At 39.0% G+C, this 17,401-nt stretch overlaps 1 protein-coding gene across 1 annotated transcript; it reads right to left on the bottom strand.

Annotated features, from left to right (window-relative positions):
* Nucleotides 1–9,144: 9,144 nt before the first annotated feature.
* On the bottom strand, nt 9,145–17,175 carry LOC132953890 (transmembrane protein 235). Its single transcript, XM_061026242.1, has 4 exons — nt 16,682–17,175; nt 15,407–15,484; nt 14,956–15,093; nt 9,145–10,117 (listed from the first exon to the last, which is right to left on the bottom strand). The coding sequence occupies exons 1-4, from the start codon at nt 16,851–16,853 to the stop codon at nt 9,873–9,875; spliced, it is 633 nt and encodes a 210-aa protein (XP_060882225.1). The 5' UTR covers nt 16,854–17,175; the 3' UTR covers nt 9,145–9,872.
* Between the last annotated feature and the right edge of the window lie 226 nt (nt 17,176–17,401).

The raw sequence follows: 17,401 nt of genomic DNA, 5'->3' as shown, positions 1-17,401 counted from the left end.
ACAGGCACATGCAAAACTTCTGGAAGTTGTCATTATCGAGCAGACCTCACTTGAAGATAATAAGTGTTTGCATAGATTCTACAGGAGGAAACTGCCATTTAATTGAAGCCAACAGGACATGCTGCAGGGTTTACAGTAATAGAATAGAATCTGAGGACAACATTGCCAAGACAAACACACCCTTACTGGAACAATGCCCTTTGGATTTCCTTATGACACCTGTTTGTAACCTCATTCAGATAGATGAAAACAGACAATAGCTCATTATAGATACCTTGACACTTAACAGGTTTTACGAGCAGGAAACAACTTCTTCTGTGAAATTATAACAACCCTATCAATGCTATTTTTGTTCAATCATGCTGAGTATGAGGCCTTTTACAGGGGATATTTGCAAGCACATCCAGTGTTTGACAGCATTATGACGTGTCTGATTGGATGAACTAAGAGCGTGAGCCAATGCTGACACCTAGTGGATTACGCAAAACCATCCAATAGTAATTCCATGAGAGGGACTGACCAATGTGACCGATGTTTACTTTGTGTTGTCCATCTGGATGATTAATTACTCGCACACAGTGGCATGCCGCATGCATAATGAGTGTGTAATGAAGCTTGAATTAGCTCCTTATCAAAAAGACATTATAGGGCAAATTTAACACTTTTTTAATTGGTATGTTTGTTCATAGCCTGTATTATTTCCAGACATTATTATCAACATATAGGTAAGATTATAATAAGAAAAGTGTCTACTGTGTGCAAGTAGGTGGAAAGACCTTTGGACATTAATGCAGAGGATATTCACTGTAATGTTGTAACTTTTCATTCTCTGTAAATTCCTTCAAAACTGTACAGCCTTCTTACTATAAAACAGATTTTTTTTTTTTAACATACTTTTCCTCTATTATTCACAAAGTGTGCACATTTATGTTTCCCTACCTTGTTCCGCTCTGTGTTTCTGAATGCACCATCAGACCAGGGTACATTCCTTGTACTGTACTACTTATCTTTCTTGTTTTGGTCTTCTGGTCTAACATTTTATGTTGAAAAAAATCAATTTGAATGATTGATTTTTAAATTAAAATTAAATTAATTGTCCTCAGAGGATAAACTCTGGTGACCTTTTTTTATTTTTTTAAATCCTTATTTTATCAGCAAGTCACATTCAAAGATTCATTGATTTAAATGGAATCACATTAAAGGCTTTTTAAAAAAAAATCAATTTTGTCAATTGTTTCATGAAGGGAAACATTGTTAGAAATGCAAAGCTTTCGATTTACCATCCAATCTAAGTTCCATCCATCACCAATGGTCATGAGCTTTAGGTAGTGACCAGAACAATGTGATCGTGGATACAAGCGGTCGAAATGAGTTTTTCCTAAAGGTGGCTGGGCTCAGCCTTAGCGATAAGGAGAGGAGCTCGGACATCCGGAGGGAGCTTGGAGTAGAGCTGCTGCTTCTTCGCATCGAAATGAAGCAGGTGGTTCGGGCATCTGATTAGGATGCCTCCTGGTCGCCTGCCTTTGGAGGTCTTCCTGGCACGTCCATTTGGCAGGAGAACCCAGTGTAGACCCAGAACGCGCAGAAGGGATTATATTTCCCTCCTGGCCTGGGAGTGCCTTGGAATCCCCCAGGAGGAATATACAATGTTGCTGGGGAGAATGCTTAGCCTGCTGCTACCACGACAAGACCCCATATATGAGGAAGATAATTGATGGATGAATGGATGGATTGCTTGGTGGAAAGGTACAATTTCAGAGATAATGATCACCATGACTCTGCAGCTCCAGCCCTTTTTAGCTTCTTCCAGCTGTGTTGGTTAAATGACCCACACTATCATTGCCTTTATTCAGACCCAGTGTTGTTTGAACTTTCTACAAAGCAAGCAACTGTTTTTGTTGATAAGCTCTGAACTCAGAGTTTGGTGAAATTGTATCTGAACATTTCCTTGCTAAAAATATTCCTTTAGGACCTTTTGGAGAGCAAAACAACAACAACAACAACAACAACAACAACAACAACAACAACAACAACAACAACAACAACAACAACAACAACAGGGGAGTGAATATTGGACTTATTTTGGTGGGTTGCCAGAAACTCCAAATGAATGCTAATGTTGTCCTGGGTCTGCTGTATGCATTGAGGAGGCAGATGTTTGGCTCCATGTGTTTCCTTACTTTGAAATGTCAGTGATTTTACTCTAATTTAACTTTAATTAGCAATAATCCCATGGTGATTATAGTTATTCATGTATTTATTCCCATTATAGAATGTGTGCTTTGCTTGTAACAGCTGATGGGATAAAATAAAAAATGTTTTGGGAGTACTTAGATGCAAAATTAACAAAAGACGCATTCTGTCATGCACAGAGCTACTAGATTCCCATTGGTCTTAAAATCACTACACCTGAACAATCTAGTTCTGCTGGCATTGTAAGCTTCTAAGTGTCTTCACTGCCTTGCTCACAACTCACCTTAAGTTTGCTCACAGCACCTGCTTTAATTATTCCAACTTTCATTCATAAGCCCTGAGATTTTTCCCACGTAAAAACCCTCTCTCCGAGTGTGTGTGTACATGTAAGTGTGTGTAAGCACTGTGGATCTGGTCTACATGTGATATCTTTAGAATGAGTGGGTTGCAAGCTGAGTGTAGAGCAGCACTGCTGTGCATTGTATTATAATGTTGTTGGGAACAAGATACAAGCTACCGTGGCTCACAGTTTCTGAATCTCTCACACACACACTGAATGCAATATTTCCATTAAAATTAAATGACACTTTTGGCTCTTGATTAAACAGAGGGGACTTATCAGTAGAATCAGATGTTGTCATGGCAGGTCTAAAAGAAACATCTTCTAAATGTCCTTCTAAAAGGACTCAAAGCAGCTCCTGGTCCATTTAGAAAGAAAACACTCTATATTGGCCTTGTAGGTTTAAAAAAAAAAAAAACTATAATGGCATACAGCACCAGGATCCAGGGGATGTGAAATGCTTTATTGCCTTTTGTCTCTGGAAGGCATGACGCTGATGCAGCTGCAGCCACCCTGCATGACATTTTTAGGCAGCAGGAGACATGAAGCCTCTCACTTTCTCACTATCAATTTACTCCCTGTCCTCGTTGCATTCTTTGCTGGCTTCATTTAACCTCATTAAGTCCACTTTCTCTGTGGTTGTGGGCGATTTGGCAGTGTTAGGAAGGAAGCTGCACTGTGGCGATAAGAATACATTTGGTGTGGACAGAAACAGTTTGTCATTGTTCACTGAAATAAGCCCAGCAACACAGAAGGAGACTGGAATAGAAATGGTTAATGGTGGAGGAAAATAAGACCATTTTGTGAGGTGCACTTCCTGCCCTTCTCTCAATTTTCCTTTCTCCAGGGTCCTGGTGTATTGTCCACTTAATCACCCGGAAGTGGGTTATTCTATTTGGAGAGGGAACTGTGTGATCCATCCTACTATTCATTATTTCTTCTCTCTCCTTTTTGTTCTTTATCTGCTTGTCTACGATTTTTGTTTACAGAAAACCCGAGCTAGAGCCATTCAGGTATTTGAATTATGACCACTTAAACCAAATTTCAAAGCTGTGGTAGCATATTCAAGCACCATTCAAGCACCATTCAAATAAAACTTTAAATTGCATCATCAGATATGGTAGGCTACATATTTCTAGGTTTTGTCTGAAAATGTGAGCAACATCTTATAACATCATTACACTGGGTACATATATTCAAATTATTTTTTGTTGAAGCAAACTGTCTGCTGTGAAGAAAGTACTCAAAATGTCTTGCACATAAAAGAATAAAACAATGATGAATTTCTTCATTTAAGTCCATTCAGTGATTTAATTCAGCCATTGAATTGTAAGCCTGATATTTAAATATTTATAAATGGAATCTGTGCTGCACATCTACAAAATATACAGCCTGCCTGAAGTTATGTTAATTTGTATTCATTTGGGATCTTACAGGAAAAAAACATTTTTTTGTCTTTTCATATAGTCCAAGTCTTGCCTGAGTGCTTTTCTCCACATTTCCACTCTGTATGTTGGTTACTGTGCATCCTTGCAGAAGTGTGTCGCATGATTTATGCGTTTATCCTTTTTTGAGCTATTCCTCCCATTTCATCACTCACTTACAGCCTATAATTTCAACAGAGGACACGAAAATGAGAGCTGTGGCATCTTCACTTCTCAGAATGAGCCCCATTAGTACTGGTGTTCACAGAGCAAGGTACTTGTCTAATTAATGTTTCAAGTCGTCCCCCAGCTAAGAGAAAAACACGTCTTATCCACACCTCCAGGGATTGAGTACCTGCTTGGTTTATGAGACCACTCAATCTTCAGAGAGCAGCTCCACACTCTGCTCACATGCCAGGGCCAGGATGAAGTAACGTGAGGAGGTGAAGTGATCAAGATGGATAAAGATTGAAGTAGCTGCCACTACTGAAAAAAATACTTAATGACTAGAATTTGTTGTGGAAATGAAAGCCTCAAAAGCAGTTTTCATACATGCAGTCATGACAATTTCTACAAAATTTCAGTCCGTCTTTGGAACCTTCCTGAGTTTCTTGTCCCTTCCGGCTTGATGTTTTCCATGTAGACAGAGGCGCTGCTTGTCAACAGACAAGTCAGGCAACTGCTTGGGGCCCCCGTACAAGTAGGGCAGTGGACCAAAATGTGAAAATTTTGCAATGACAGAAGGAAAGGAAGGAAGTTCTGGTTAATTTTTCAGGAGTTTTGTGCATGAGTGTATTAAGCTAAGATTTTTTTCTTAATTTTTGTTATTTTCCTTTGCATGTAAAAAAACACATGAAACATTTTTTTCCACACAATCCAAATGACAGATGATATAATATTGTATGTGGAGTTAAACAAATGTCACATTAGGATAACAGACAGATGTTGTAGCTGAATCCGCCTCTGTTTCTAAATTATATTTGTATTCTTGGGTTTTGAGCTCCTGCACTCAAAGTGTTGACAGGATGTGTTAATATGACTTCAACACCTCTAACAATATCTGGTAAACACCCAGTCAGATTCCCCGGAGGAAGACCTGTTAGAAGCTTAAGATGCAAACTCATTTGAAATAAATAAATGATTGAATTTTTTTCATTGTGCTCTTCTTGAATGTGACTGTCCATCATGGCTTTCCGCCTGCGGGTAGAACTTTCTAAGCAATGTGGGGTTCAGTAAGAAAGATAATTGCCCTTGAGGTAGTGATAAACACTCTTTTCTGCAACATTTCATTACTATGATAGACCTGCTGAGTGAAAGCATGGACATGAAAGCAATGACTGCAGGTACCAAACCCTTGTTTCATGCAGTAAATCAATACGTGAGGCTGCTTGTTTTATGTTCTACGGCTCACCCCAGAATTTTCATCAATGAGATAACTGCTTTAGAAAATAGTATCGCTTTACCTTTTCCCACAGGCTATGTTTTTTTTTTTTGTAAAATATTTGTTGTTCTGTATATGCTGAATTGTGCTTGGCCACATTATAGAAATATGAGCACATCATGGTCCAGCGTCCTCTATGAGCTCCCACACTAGGATCTGATAAATGATTTTTTACCCCCATGATGGCAACTAAATGTCTACAGCGAGTGTTGTGGAGCCGAGCACAAGCTGCACCACCTTAAAAAATGACTCACAATGTTTTTGAGTCATTGCGCAAAAAGGCTAAAAGCATAATTGGGCCCCATATCTAGGACTGATCAAAAGCTTCCTTTGCTTGGCAAAATAGGACATGGCTCATAAAACTAAAGATTGATTGATTTCATGGCTGCATGTTTTGGGATTTTCAGAAAACAGCTGCCCAGAGAGATAGTGTGCAAGAAAGTAGTTCTGATGAAAAACAGGTTGTGTCCCATTAATAAATTCCCAAACCTGAGAGCCTAGAGGTTGTCCAAGTCAAAGTAACTGCACTCAGTCAAGAACACAGGGCACCAACTAAAGAGGAATGGCACAGCACCAACCCCCCTGAATTATTATGTTCCATAAAAGTTGAATGGGATTTCAGCAGTCCTCCATATATAAAAGTAGGGGTGCAGGACTGAGTCACTGTGCGTTGGTCATTCTTTTATAGCTCTCTGTTACATCTGAGACAGGATTACTGGGCAGGAAGCTGCCTGGTAAATAGCTGAGTGGACACAATGTTTCATGGTTTGGATTTTGATTCACAGGCACGGGCATTAATCACTAAGCAATTCAGACCGGAGCACTCATTTAATGGAGGAGCATTTATCTCCAACATGAGCACTCTTTGAACAAATTTTTGCTCTACCTTTCCCCATTACATTGCTTAGCAGTGTAGTTTAAAAGCATGTTTAATGAAGGCCTAAGTCGCAGGGTCTAAAATTCCACTTATAACCCCATTAGTCAAAAGTGCATCTCTGTAACTTGGCAACATTCAGCCACGGTTTAACATTTCTTTGGTAGTTCTTTGCTTTGGTGGTTTTGTTTTCTTTGACATTTAATGCACTGCTTTAATGCCTTTGAGTGATACACGCGACAGCTGAATGGGTGCTTCAGTTCCTCGGAAGTAAAGGTTATATTTCTGTAAAATTGTCAGCAACACTGATTTCATAATGCTGCAGATCATTCAGCTGTGACTGGGAGGTCAACTCAGCCATGCTTGCCGCTCACAGTTTGATATATCTGCAGTGATATCTTTTTCAGTACTACATTCAGCCTGATAACAAACAATACAACTAAAAAGAAACAAATCTTTTGTCCTATACTCTGTGCCCAAATTAATATTCATGTGGAAAACCCTTAATGTCTGCTGGTACCAGAGGATGGTTGCTGCTTAATGAGTGCCCTGTGGAGTTTTACATCGTAAATGAACCCAGCATTGCAACTAAGCTTTAGACCAAAAAAAAAATGCTGTAGTGTGTGACATTATTTGACATGCTTTTAAATATAAAAAAAAAAAGTTTGAAGGGAGTGCTGCACTGGATCAAAAAATGTAGAGGAATCAGGTGCTCTTCAAAAACAGGGGACAGAAGTCAAATAGCTCATGAATAGTCGACTGTCCTGGTAACAAACACAGTCTGTTTTCTGGAGAGGCAGCCTAAACTGAAAGTCTGATGTAGTATAAAAATCCTTTATTCACATCCCTGTTAAATAAAGGATTTTTATATTACATCAGAGTGCCTCGGACTTTCAGTTCAGCCTTTCCAGACAGCGAGCTCTGTTTGTTACCAGGACAGTCAATTATTTATTAGCTTAACATCAAAATATGATTCTGTGATTCCATTCTATATCTCCAGCAATTTAAACACCTTTCACATCTATATGCATCCTTTTTTACATCTTTTTCTTTTTTGAAGATTTATATCAGGGCGTTTTATGCCTTTATTGTAGAGATAGGACAGTGGATAGAGACGAAAATCATGGACAGAGAGAGTGAGGAAGGACATGCAAGAAAGGAGCCACAGGTTGGATTCAAAACCTGAGCCGCCTGCTTGGAGGACAGCAGCCTCCTTACATGGGGCGCATGCACTAACCTGTAGCCTACCCTGCCCCTAATCCTTTTGTATTTCTAACATCAACATTTGCAACATATATTTCACTCCTGCTTGTTTGAGTTCCGTTGTATTCTCTTCTCCAACGTGTTTATTGTTACATTTATAGATTTCACAACACATCACAACATAAAAGGTACAAAACGATCATGAATCAACTTCCTCTTTTGTCACATATACAGTGATATATAATGAATTTTGATTTGATGCATCTTGTATAGACATCTGTGCTACAACATATTGGTCAGAGATTTCTGACGTCTTCTGAGGCTTTTTCTTTAAGTTATTCTTTACACCACTGCTTTGACTCCTGGTGTGCTTCATTTACATTCAGAGGCACAGAGGTGTCTGTTTTCACCTGAGGCAGTAGCTCTCTGTTGTGTTTTGCATACAATCCATTAAAACTGTACAAGACTGAAATACATAATCATGATGTTTTTAGACGAGCGTACTGTCTCACAACTCAGACGTTTTCAGGGCAATCTAATTACAGAGTGTTTAATTATTATTCCAAAGCGTTTCATCAATGCCTTCTTGTTACAGTGTTTATTCAGATGTTCCATTGCTGTCATCTTTTAGAATAAAAAGTTCAGTTGCTCAGTTATGAAAGCATTGTGCAGGCTCTATAAGAGGGGTACTCTGCTTGGTTGGACTCAAGAGCCACATTGCAAACAACGTCCTCTTTCTTTCCTAAATACAATTAGCATTTGAAAAGAGGTATAGTTACAGTGTATTAAGAAATGAAAGGCATCACGTACAGGCAGTGTGATAGCCATAGCTTATTATTATACAGACAGCAAATATTTGAGAGAGGGGGGAAGGAGGTCATGTACCCTATTTATATTGTGTATTTGTGTTTTGTATTGTTTATATGTATATATTAACATTTGTTTGTCTCTTGCTCGCACGTGACAGCAATAATAGACAGATTTAAAAAAGGTCAGCTATTACAATTTGTGGGGGGGGGGGGGCGTGAATACATGGGCAACGTGACCGAGTCTATGTGTGGGTAACACATTGACATGACTTGCAAAGAATAACTTCTGCTGACATTGTTTCCCTTTTAAAATAATTGTTTTTTCCAAGTAGGCCTCAACTAGTCCCATAGGAGCCCCATGTGGCTCGAGAGCCGCGGGTTGAGTATCGCTGCTCTATAAGGTGAAAAAGGGAACAACACAGACATTTTACAGCATTACAAAATGTACAATTTCCAGTGTTTCTGTTTTACTTTCAATTTGTCGGGCAATGCCTAGCTCCTAGAAATGGAAAAGCACAGACGAAATATCACACTTCTATATAGCCTTTTACTTCAGCAATTTAGGCAGAAACTCATGCACATATTCTATACTGCTGGTAAAGCCTGCAGGAACCCCCAGAGGTCACTTTTCCTATGCCTTGTTTCCAAGATTTAAGCATCTACCAATAGGACAGGGACAGGAATGAACAAACATATAAGTATTTCACGGTACACAGCAGCCAAGAGTGTTTTAACTTCTACATCGACCGAAATACCTTTAAAAGCTGTGGAATGCTATTTTCTTCTTGCAGATAATATTAACAATGCTATTAACCACAAACTATAACAGCTCTGACTGTGTGCTAGAGTCTAGTTGGTCATTTTGGTTCTCTGCTGCAGAATCAGCAATGTTTCCACTTGAATGAAATACTAGGACTTCCTGATTCAGACCATATTGAAATAAAGCTTAAGATATGGGTGTAGAAGAGGTGCAATAGTCATCCTCAAGACAAAGAGCCTCATTAACCCATCCGTCAAAAAGTAAATGATCCCATAAAACTTCACTAGACCCCTTTTCATTGCATTTGGTTCGTAGAAGAAATTGCACACATCTCTCAAAACTCAGCTCAGAGAAAATCCACTGCTTAATGAAAAATGAGAACACCAGACCAACAGGGTTGTATCTGTATGCATACATGTGCTATACATGGACAGCAAGAGTGCAGACATTGCTGAGAGGCTCTTGAAAAACACAAAAAGAAAAACAAAAAATCCAGTTTATATCTGCAGTAAACACAATGTGGATCGGTTGCCCCTTTTACCTATTTGTGCAGCCTCATTTATCATTGTGGACAAGCACAATAGAGAAAGAAGAATACCTGCTGGAAAAAAGGTAGCAACAGTCATCACGAACCAGCCGAAGAAAAAAAAACAATTCTTAAGCAGCTTTACTTTTTCAACACGTATGGTTGCAGTTATGCTGATGCAAATTGCATCTTCTTTTTTTTCATCTTAGCATGAGATCCACCTGATTTAAAATAAATAAATAAATAAAATACAATCGACATGTGGGTTTTGAGAGTCACTTGGGCATCAACGCTCAACTAATCTATAACATGGCGATGGCTACGCCTGAGTCATAGCGTCCTTTCATCTGAATTATTCTGGCAGCTAGCATGAGCAGCAGGCCGGTGGCTACTTCAAGGCTGTAGGAGAGCCAGGCAGAGGCGAAGGACCAGCCAAAGGAGACATCCACGTTAGCGAGGTTTTCTGGGGAAACGATCCGCTGGAACTCATCCATGGCCTGGTTGGAGTATTTGATGTAGATGCTGACCCCAGTAAGAGTAAAAAGACCTGATAAAGCACAAAAACAAATCAGATGTCACTATTAGCATGAAAATGGTTCCAATGGAAAGCCGTCTAAAACTTTTGAGCAACTACATCACATAACATAATCAAAAAGATGAATAATTTTAAACGGCTTTACAATACGGTCATCAAAGTAATGTTGCATGCAGAAAATCATCCCTTTTTCAAAGAGATTATCTTCCCCGTATTCATATGTGAAATGTTAATAAAGACTTAAGCCTGATAATGAGACACAATTAGAATAATCTGTAATCATTAAAGATTTAACGCACTTTATAAGAAGAAAAAAAAACATTTATGTCTAAATTATTCCATCATTTGCTTCTAGATTTAATATGATAATTTCCTCCACAGGAGAAACCAAGGAAGTTGCTTTTTTTCATCCATTTAGTTTTTTTTTTGCTCCCAAAAAGACAGATGACACATCTTGCACGGCAATTACCTCGGAGGTAGAAAAACACATCAATGTATCTCTACCTTAAATACTGTGTCGTTGCCACTACATGCACAACTCAGACTGACCTTTAGTGTGGCAGCGTGGGTGGCAGTACCATTACAAACTGGCAATTCGCCTGCAGCAATTAACCTCTGTAAATTACTGACCATTCAAAGTGATGACTGTGGACTAGTCAGGCATGTCTATCAAGCAGTGTGACTAATTTGCATGGAGGAGAGCCAGCGTAGGTAGAAAGTTAGTGAGAAGAGGTGTTACAGAAGACACAGCGGGTCCTGCAGACGGACTTGGCTCGCAAGTCTGGCTATTAATTTCACATAGAGTTTTACTACAGTAATAACTGGAGCCTGCTGGGGGAAAAATTGAAAATACCTACTCTGAATTGGACAAGGATTCATAAACACAGTTGTTGACTGGAAGGAAAGCAATACCAATTTGGCCATTTTAATGGAATGCAAGTTGCTTTTTATATCAACCTTGAGCTGCACAGTCAAAGCCAAGGAAGAAGTAAAACTGTCCACAATGGAACTGTCCATTTTCTTTACAGCTCTCATATTCACAGAGGCCTGTCCAAAGAGACACATTCATCAGAACTACATCTGCATGTTTAGAAGTGGATGTCAAGCACATACCTTAACATAAAAGTTATATTTGGAGAAACAATCTTTAAAACAAATCTTAGAAATGGATTATAAGTTAAGAAAACCATTTAGTAAGGTGGTTTTATAAGTGGTGAAGATCTGTGAATGGAGGCCATAGCGTAGAGATGGGAAAAGGACATTTAGTACCAAGCATGAAATAAGCTCTCTCTTCTGTGTGACAGGGGAGGCAGGCCCTGTCAGCAAGGATGGCAAGGTATATAATAAGACCCTCTACTGCGATGACAGATTCATGCCTTCAGCTTCAATCTAAGCCTTAATCGAGATTCAACCCCATTGCCTTTGAGTTCATGTCAATTCAAAACCATCTCTGAAGAATATGTTATTTTATATTTATATATAATAATTGTATATATTATTAAGATTGGCCGAGAGCTGAACTCACCAATGTGATGGGAAAAAAAGAACAATCTCTCTGGTACAGTTTTTCTGTTAAAAGCATGTGCCTGCATTTTCATTTTAGGAATAATATAAGGACTCCTCACTTTAAAGTCCAAACAGGCATTTCTGCTGAAAAAACACCTTCTGCCGTTCTGCCATTTTATCTTCAGTCATTATTCTGTTCAAAACAGTTATCATGTAGTTGTTATAGTTTTTAAAAATCTGACTAACACTTCTATGGAAACAATTAAAGAGTGTGAAAAATATCTCAGAGGTTATGATTTCTTTTTATGCCATCATTCAGCTTTGAGACTTTGGGCAATGTTTCTTTCAACTAAACGCTGATGCTAGCATGGCATCATGCTCACCAAAGTTAATGGAATTCATCATGAGAGAAACAAGAACGTGTGCACAAAATGTGCAAATATATCATTGTCATATATGACAATGATATATTTGTTTGTATTTTTTACTTTACTCAAAACCACATAGTGCACCATCATGATGGAGCTATATGGGAAAAGCTAAAGGGGACAACCACAAACAGTAAGAGCCATCCTGTCCTCATTATGGTACATAAATGGTAAATGGACCTGGGCTTATATCGCAAATTTTTGACTTCTGACTACTCAAAGCGCCTTTACACCACAGGTCACACCTAGTCATTCACACACTAATGGCGGAGGCTGCTATGTAAAGTGTCCATCAGTATTAACCAACCCCATTCATACACATTCACAAGCTACTGATGAAGCAGGGGCAGCAGCTTGGTGCTAAGTGTCTTGCCCAAGGACACATGGACAAGTGGCTGCAGGAGCTCGGGATCAAACCATCAATCTTCTAGTTGAGAGACGACCAACTTTACCACTGAGCCACAAAATTCAAGGAAATCCATCCTAAATCGGTTAAGTTATTAAAGGGACTGTGTCCATTCATACCTTTTATTTGTCCTTGCACCGCCCATTCTTCAAAACCAATGCAATACATTGTTTTCAGTGCTCAGGGTCCTATGAGCGAAAACCATCCAGTGTCATCTGTTTCTTTTCTCATTGCTCACAGTGCTCTCACTTGAAAACAGTTCAACTTTTAGAATACCACCCCCGCTCGTCATTGTCATTTCTAAATCACCAACTAATCAAAATCAAGAAGAGGTGAGACTTATGATATCAGCTTTGTCAACAACAATGGCAGAGGACAGATTCATCTGAGAACAGCAATGACAATAAATAGTTATTTAAAACAGACTTAACAGACATAACTAAAGGAAGCGGAGGTCAACTTGCAGCAAGTGCAAGTGAAAAGCGTTCTGAAACTGAGGTTGTGGGCACTGCTAGCAGAAGAAATCTGTGAATGGACACAGGCTCTAAAGCTACTGTGAGGATTGTAGGTTAATAAACCCTATGGACAAAAGTATGTATGGACAAAATTATATTGTGATTACTAATCAGTTTTATTTTGGCATCCTCTTGCTGCAGCAAAATAAATCCTCATAGGAAATTTAATTCTGGACCAATATAGTGGACTGACCAATCAAAAAACTGTAAATGGAGCCACACCAAAAATGTACTCCAGAGCTTAATAGTCCTGCAAATTTAAGGTATTTTCACTTATCAGATCTAACTTACAGTTTTGGAAGAAGGTGTAAGTTCATAGATCATAGATGCAAAAGATCTTTTCCATTTCATTTCTCTGAAGGTTTTTTTTTTCCCCCCATGTAAAATTCAACAGTCCAAGGACAGAGTGTGTCGCAGCTTGTTCAGGATTTAAGACTGTACAAATAAATAAAGAAATTGACTTGCTTTGATGAAAGTCAACTTTCAATAATGAGTTGGTATTTTATACAAAAGATCCTTTGAAAGATTCTGTTTGCATTTTTCAATCGATAAATCGATTCTGCAATTGTCTGCCACTCAATCATAATCAGCAATCAGTCCACATTAAGAGATCAATACTGTTAGTCAATATCCCCCTGAGTAAAAATGTTTGTTGTAGTGTTATATTCAAGACCAGGCTAACTGATACCAAGACATACCTGAGACCAGAGTGCTTTGAGACCAAGACAAGACCAAGACATTTAGGGATGGGGACCGAATCAAGACCAAGACCAAGGCAGGGCGAGACCAAGACAAGACCAAGACCATAAATATCACTGAAAAATCATTAACTTGTGTGCAAGGGGTGTGTCACTCAGTTAAACGGTAACACTGGGAAGGTTGTGGCCATAACCAGGGGATACAAATCAAACTATGAATGAATTGAAGTCATTCATTCTTTTAAAAAGAGGCGTGTTCCTTCTAATCCCAGTGATGAAGTGTAAAAATAGCCAATCAGTGGTGGTCTTGACTGGTGTTGATCTAAAATCCAGAGTCCTCCTGGTCTGAGACCGAGACAAGACTGAGTAAAAATGCTTTTGATTCCAAGACGAGACCAAGACCTTCAAAAAGTGAGACCGGTCTCGAGACCAAGTCTGATTTGGAGGGCTACACCACTAGTTTGTTGGTTGATTGTTGAAAATTATGTTCAGACTCATCAGGACGGGTCTTGAGATTATGATTTACTTTTTGCATTAACGACTGGTGAGTAGAGTAGGAAAATACAATATAATGCAAGAGACTCATTCTTATCATATTCACACCATTTTACAGCTTTGTATTGTTTGGGAAATGTATAAAAGACATGAATTTGCACATTTGTGTCCCTGTCAGAGCATCTCTCACGCTATTGCATCTGAGTGTCTTGAGTGCATTAACCAATGACATGAACAAAAACTAAAAACACGATGAATAACGATGTGAAGGTCTTGCAAAGAACATTCAAGTGTTTTTCTAATTTTACATGATTTTATATCTAATCTAATTACACGGAGCATAAAGATTATTACCTCATTCAACTCAACTTGTATGAATGGGATTTTGAACATCCACGCGAAATATGAAACATATCTGTGTTCTATACCTTCCCAAATCAACTGCAAGATATTACATTTAAACAACCAAATTGCAATGTTTTATTGACTATCAGTCTGTTCAGGAAATGTTTCAGAAAAAGGGCTACAATTTGAAGATGCTTCCTTAAGTTTGATGTGAACCAGGTGTTCAGGGGAGCAGTTGTAAGTTGAACATACAAGGTTTCTATGTAAAGTTATCAGGCACTAGAAGGCAACCATATGCATACAATGCGCCACCCACACACTTTTTTATTAAAACTGATAAGAAAACAACACGCTTCAATCAAGCCTACACCAAAGCCCACATACTGCTATTGCTATAGGCTAAAAGGAATACATACAGTACATAATTGAAGAATAAGAAAACGCAGTGTGGACTTACTACAGAAGAGAAAGTATGATGCCGCTCCAGCCAGCAAGCTTGGGCTGCAGGCCAGTGAACTGACAAGTCCAAAGATCCACCCAAACACCAGCAGGACCAGGCTGAGGGGCAACACAATGACCACCACCTTATGCAAGCCTGCGAATGAAAACACACAATGGTTATTGTGCTTAAAGATTTGAATGGATTATCCTGAGGTTTGGTTATTGTTTCTATACTACACATCAATTGGGTTTTAGATTGCTGCTGAGAAAAAACTATTTAAAAACCAGCTGAGAATTTATTTTAAATTGATTTCTGTCATCCAGGGAGCCATTGTTCTTAATTTTCACTGTCAGTAAATTCATGTGTTCAATGTTAAGACTTGCTTCTAAAACAGTCAGTGGACTATGTTTTATTGTATTTTTCACATCATCAACTCCCATGTGAGTAAATAAATAAAACCACTCACCAAGAAGGTGCCTTTCTGTCTCTGACAGGCTGGACATATTTGCTGTGAAAGTAGGAATGAATGAGCTCCTGTTCGCTCCTGAAAATGTCAAGCGAAAAGGTTACACATGACAGAAAATAAGGACAGAAATGTGGGAATGCAACTAGACAACAAATGATTTCACTTTTTTTTTTCTAGAGCTTTTTTCACCCTTAATCACACATAGTTAGTGAAACCAATTAAACACTCTGATATTGCATGTTTCCTCTTTCCTGCATGCACGACTGTTTGACACCAAGAATGTCACTTCATGTAGCACATGGTCGATATGTCATAGGTGTGAGCACTTAATAAAGAGCTTTGAACATCGTGCGGGCTCATTATTTGTCATTTAGTGCATGAGCTGTGCACCACCAGCCCCGAAAAGGCGATTTCTGGTGTCAAGCTATGCTTTCAACAGGAACATTATGTTGCAGGCACAGCTGTGTGAAATAATATCCTTTAGAATCTTTATGAAGCCTCCTTGCTCATCCGCAGCTGCAGGCATCCTTGTAGAGGAACGTTGCTATAGTTATTGATTGGAAAGGGGAATAGATCATTTTGATGGTGGATTGTTGGATGGACCCATTATCATATGTTATATATTTATGTGGTTCATTACATTCAGTGATGGAAAAGTGAAATATCTCATTGAGGACTTAATGGCTCAGAGACGCTTTTTCGTTTTTCCCCAAGTTGAATGTACTGGTTTACAGTGTCCGTGTCACACAGCTGAGATCACTGCAAACACTTTTGTAACATCTGAGTTCTTCACCACCTTCTGAGTGAAGTGACGCCAAATAAATCATTGCTATAGCCGTGAGCCACTGACAACAATCCCCGTAACGCAGCAACATCCGAGACCCACGATCGATGGACATACGGACATGTTAGGGCTCATCCCATCAACACCTAGTTTGCTACATTTATTTCCCTCTTTTGTCAACATTAGAAATGATCGATTGGCTCATATTCTTTTATCTGTCCAAGAACATTTCTGAATACAGACGCAGTCATTCTTTTAAAAACAGTCATCAGTTTGAATGCATCCACATGCGTTTTACGCACACAAGTGACAGTGATGCCAAATTAAATATCTATCCTTAAAAATGACCATAATATGAGACGTAGTGTAAAAGTTCATAAAAAAAATGAGTGATGTGTCTGGACTTCTTGCAGCTCATATATCATGTTCTCTCAGTGAAATAGTCTACAAACTCGATCTGTAAAGAATGGGCTTAGGTAGAATTCACATACCTTCAATTATTCTCCACAGTCCAGAATGTGAACTCAGGTCGTCAGGACCTGTGTGGTTGGCTGTGTTAACATCGATGATGTACCAGTAATCAGTCCCAATAGCCAAAGCGAGGAGGCTGAAGCTGAGCAAAGCTGTGAAACCAGCAGCAAGGACCACCAATCCGTACCTCATTGTATACACGCGCACACGCAGCTCCTCTTGTACCTTGTGAAGTTTTTATTGTTTTACTACTCCGCGATCTTTGCAAAATAACCAAGAGATGCGATGCGTAAAAACTCTTCAGCTGGATGCATCCCCGTAAAGAACAGGTTCCCCATGGCTAACCAGTGAAGAAATTCACGAAAACAACAACAATAACAACAGCAAAAAACAACAACAACAAAAATCCAGGAATGTTTTGCAGTTTCCTTTAAAGAGAATAGAGGAGGAGTGATGCGCCTTTCTCAGCGCTAGTTTATCCCACACTGACTGTATGGTTGGCAGCAGCAGCAGCAGCAGCGCTCCTACAGTGATCCAGATAGACAAATAGATGAGTAGCCTACCGCACCCCGCATCCGGTATAGACTCCAAAATAAAACCTATAATAGGAAACTTGTTGCAAAATGTGCTTAAAATTCAACCGATTTTGATGCAAAATAGACTACACCCGGCCACAGTTTAATCAACTGTTTCTGATTACACTCCTACTGTAACCACATTGTAGCCTAATTTAAGCAGCA

Source organism: Labrus mixtus, chromosome 20 (genome assembly GCF_963584025.1).
Source record: "Labrus mixtus chromosome 20, fLabMix1.1, whole genome shotgun sequence".
NCBI classification, from domain to species: domain Eukaryota; kingdom Metazoa; phylum Chordata; class Actinopteri; order Labriformes; family Labridae; genus Labrus; species Labrus mixtus.
This window is presented reverse-complemented; position numbering and strand designations above follow the sequence as displayed.

Excerpts from the sequence above, each read along its gene's own strand:
- LOC132953890 (XM_061026242.1), bottom strand. The coding sequence starts at position 16,853 with ATGAGGTACGGATTGGTGGTCCTTGCTGCTGGTTTCACAGCTTTGCTC. Across the intron at positions 15,485-16,681 it reads ACTGTGGAGAATAATTGAAG|GAGCGAACAGGAGCTCATTC; the intron begins GTATGTGAATTC and ends TGACATTTTCAG. Across the intron at positions 10,118-14,955 it reads ATCATACTTTCTCTTCTGTA|GTCTTTTTACTCTTACTGGG; the intron begins GTAAGTCCACAC and ends GTGCTTTATCAG.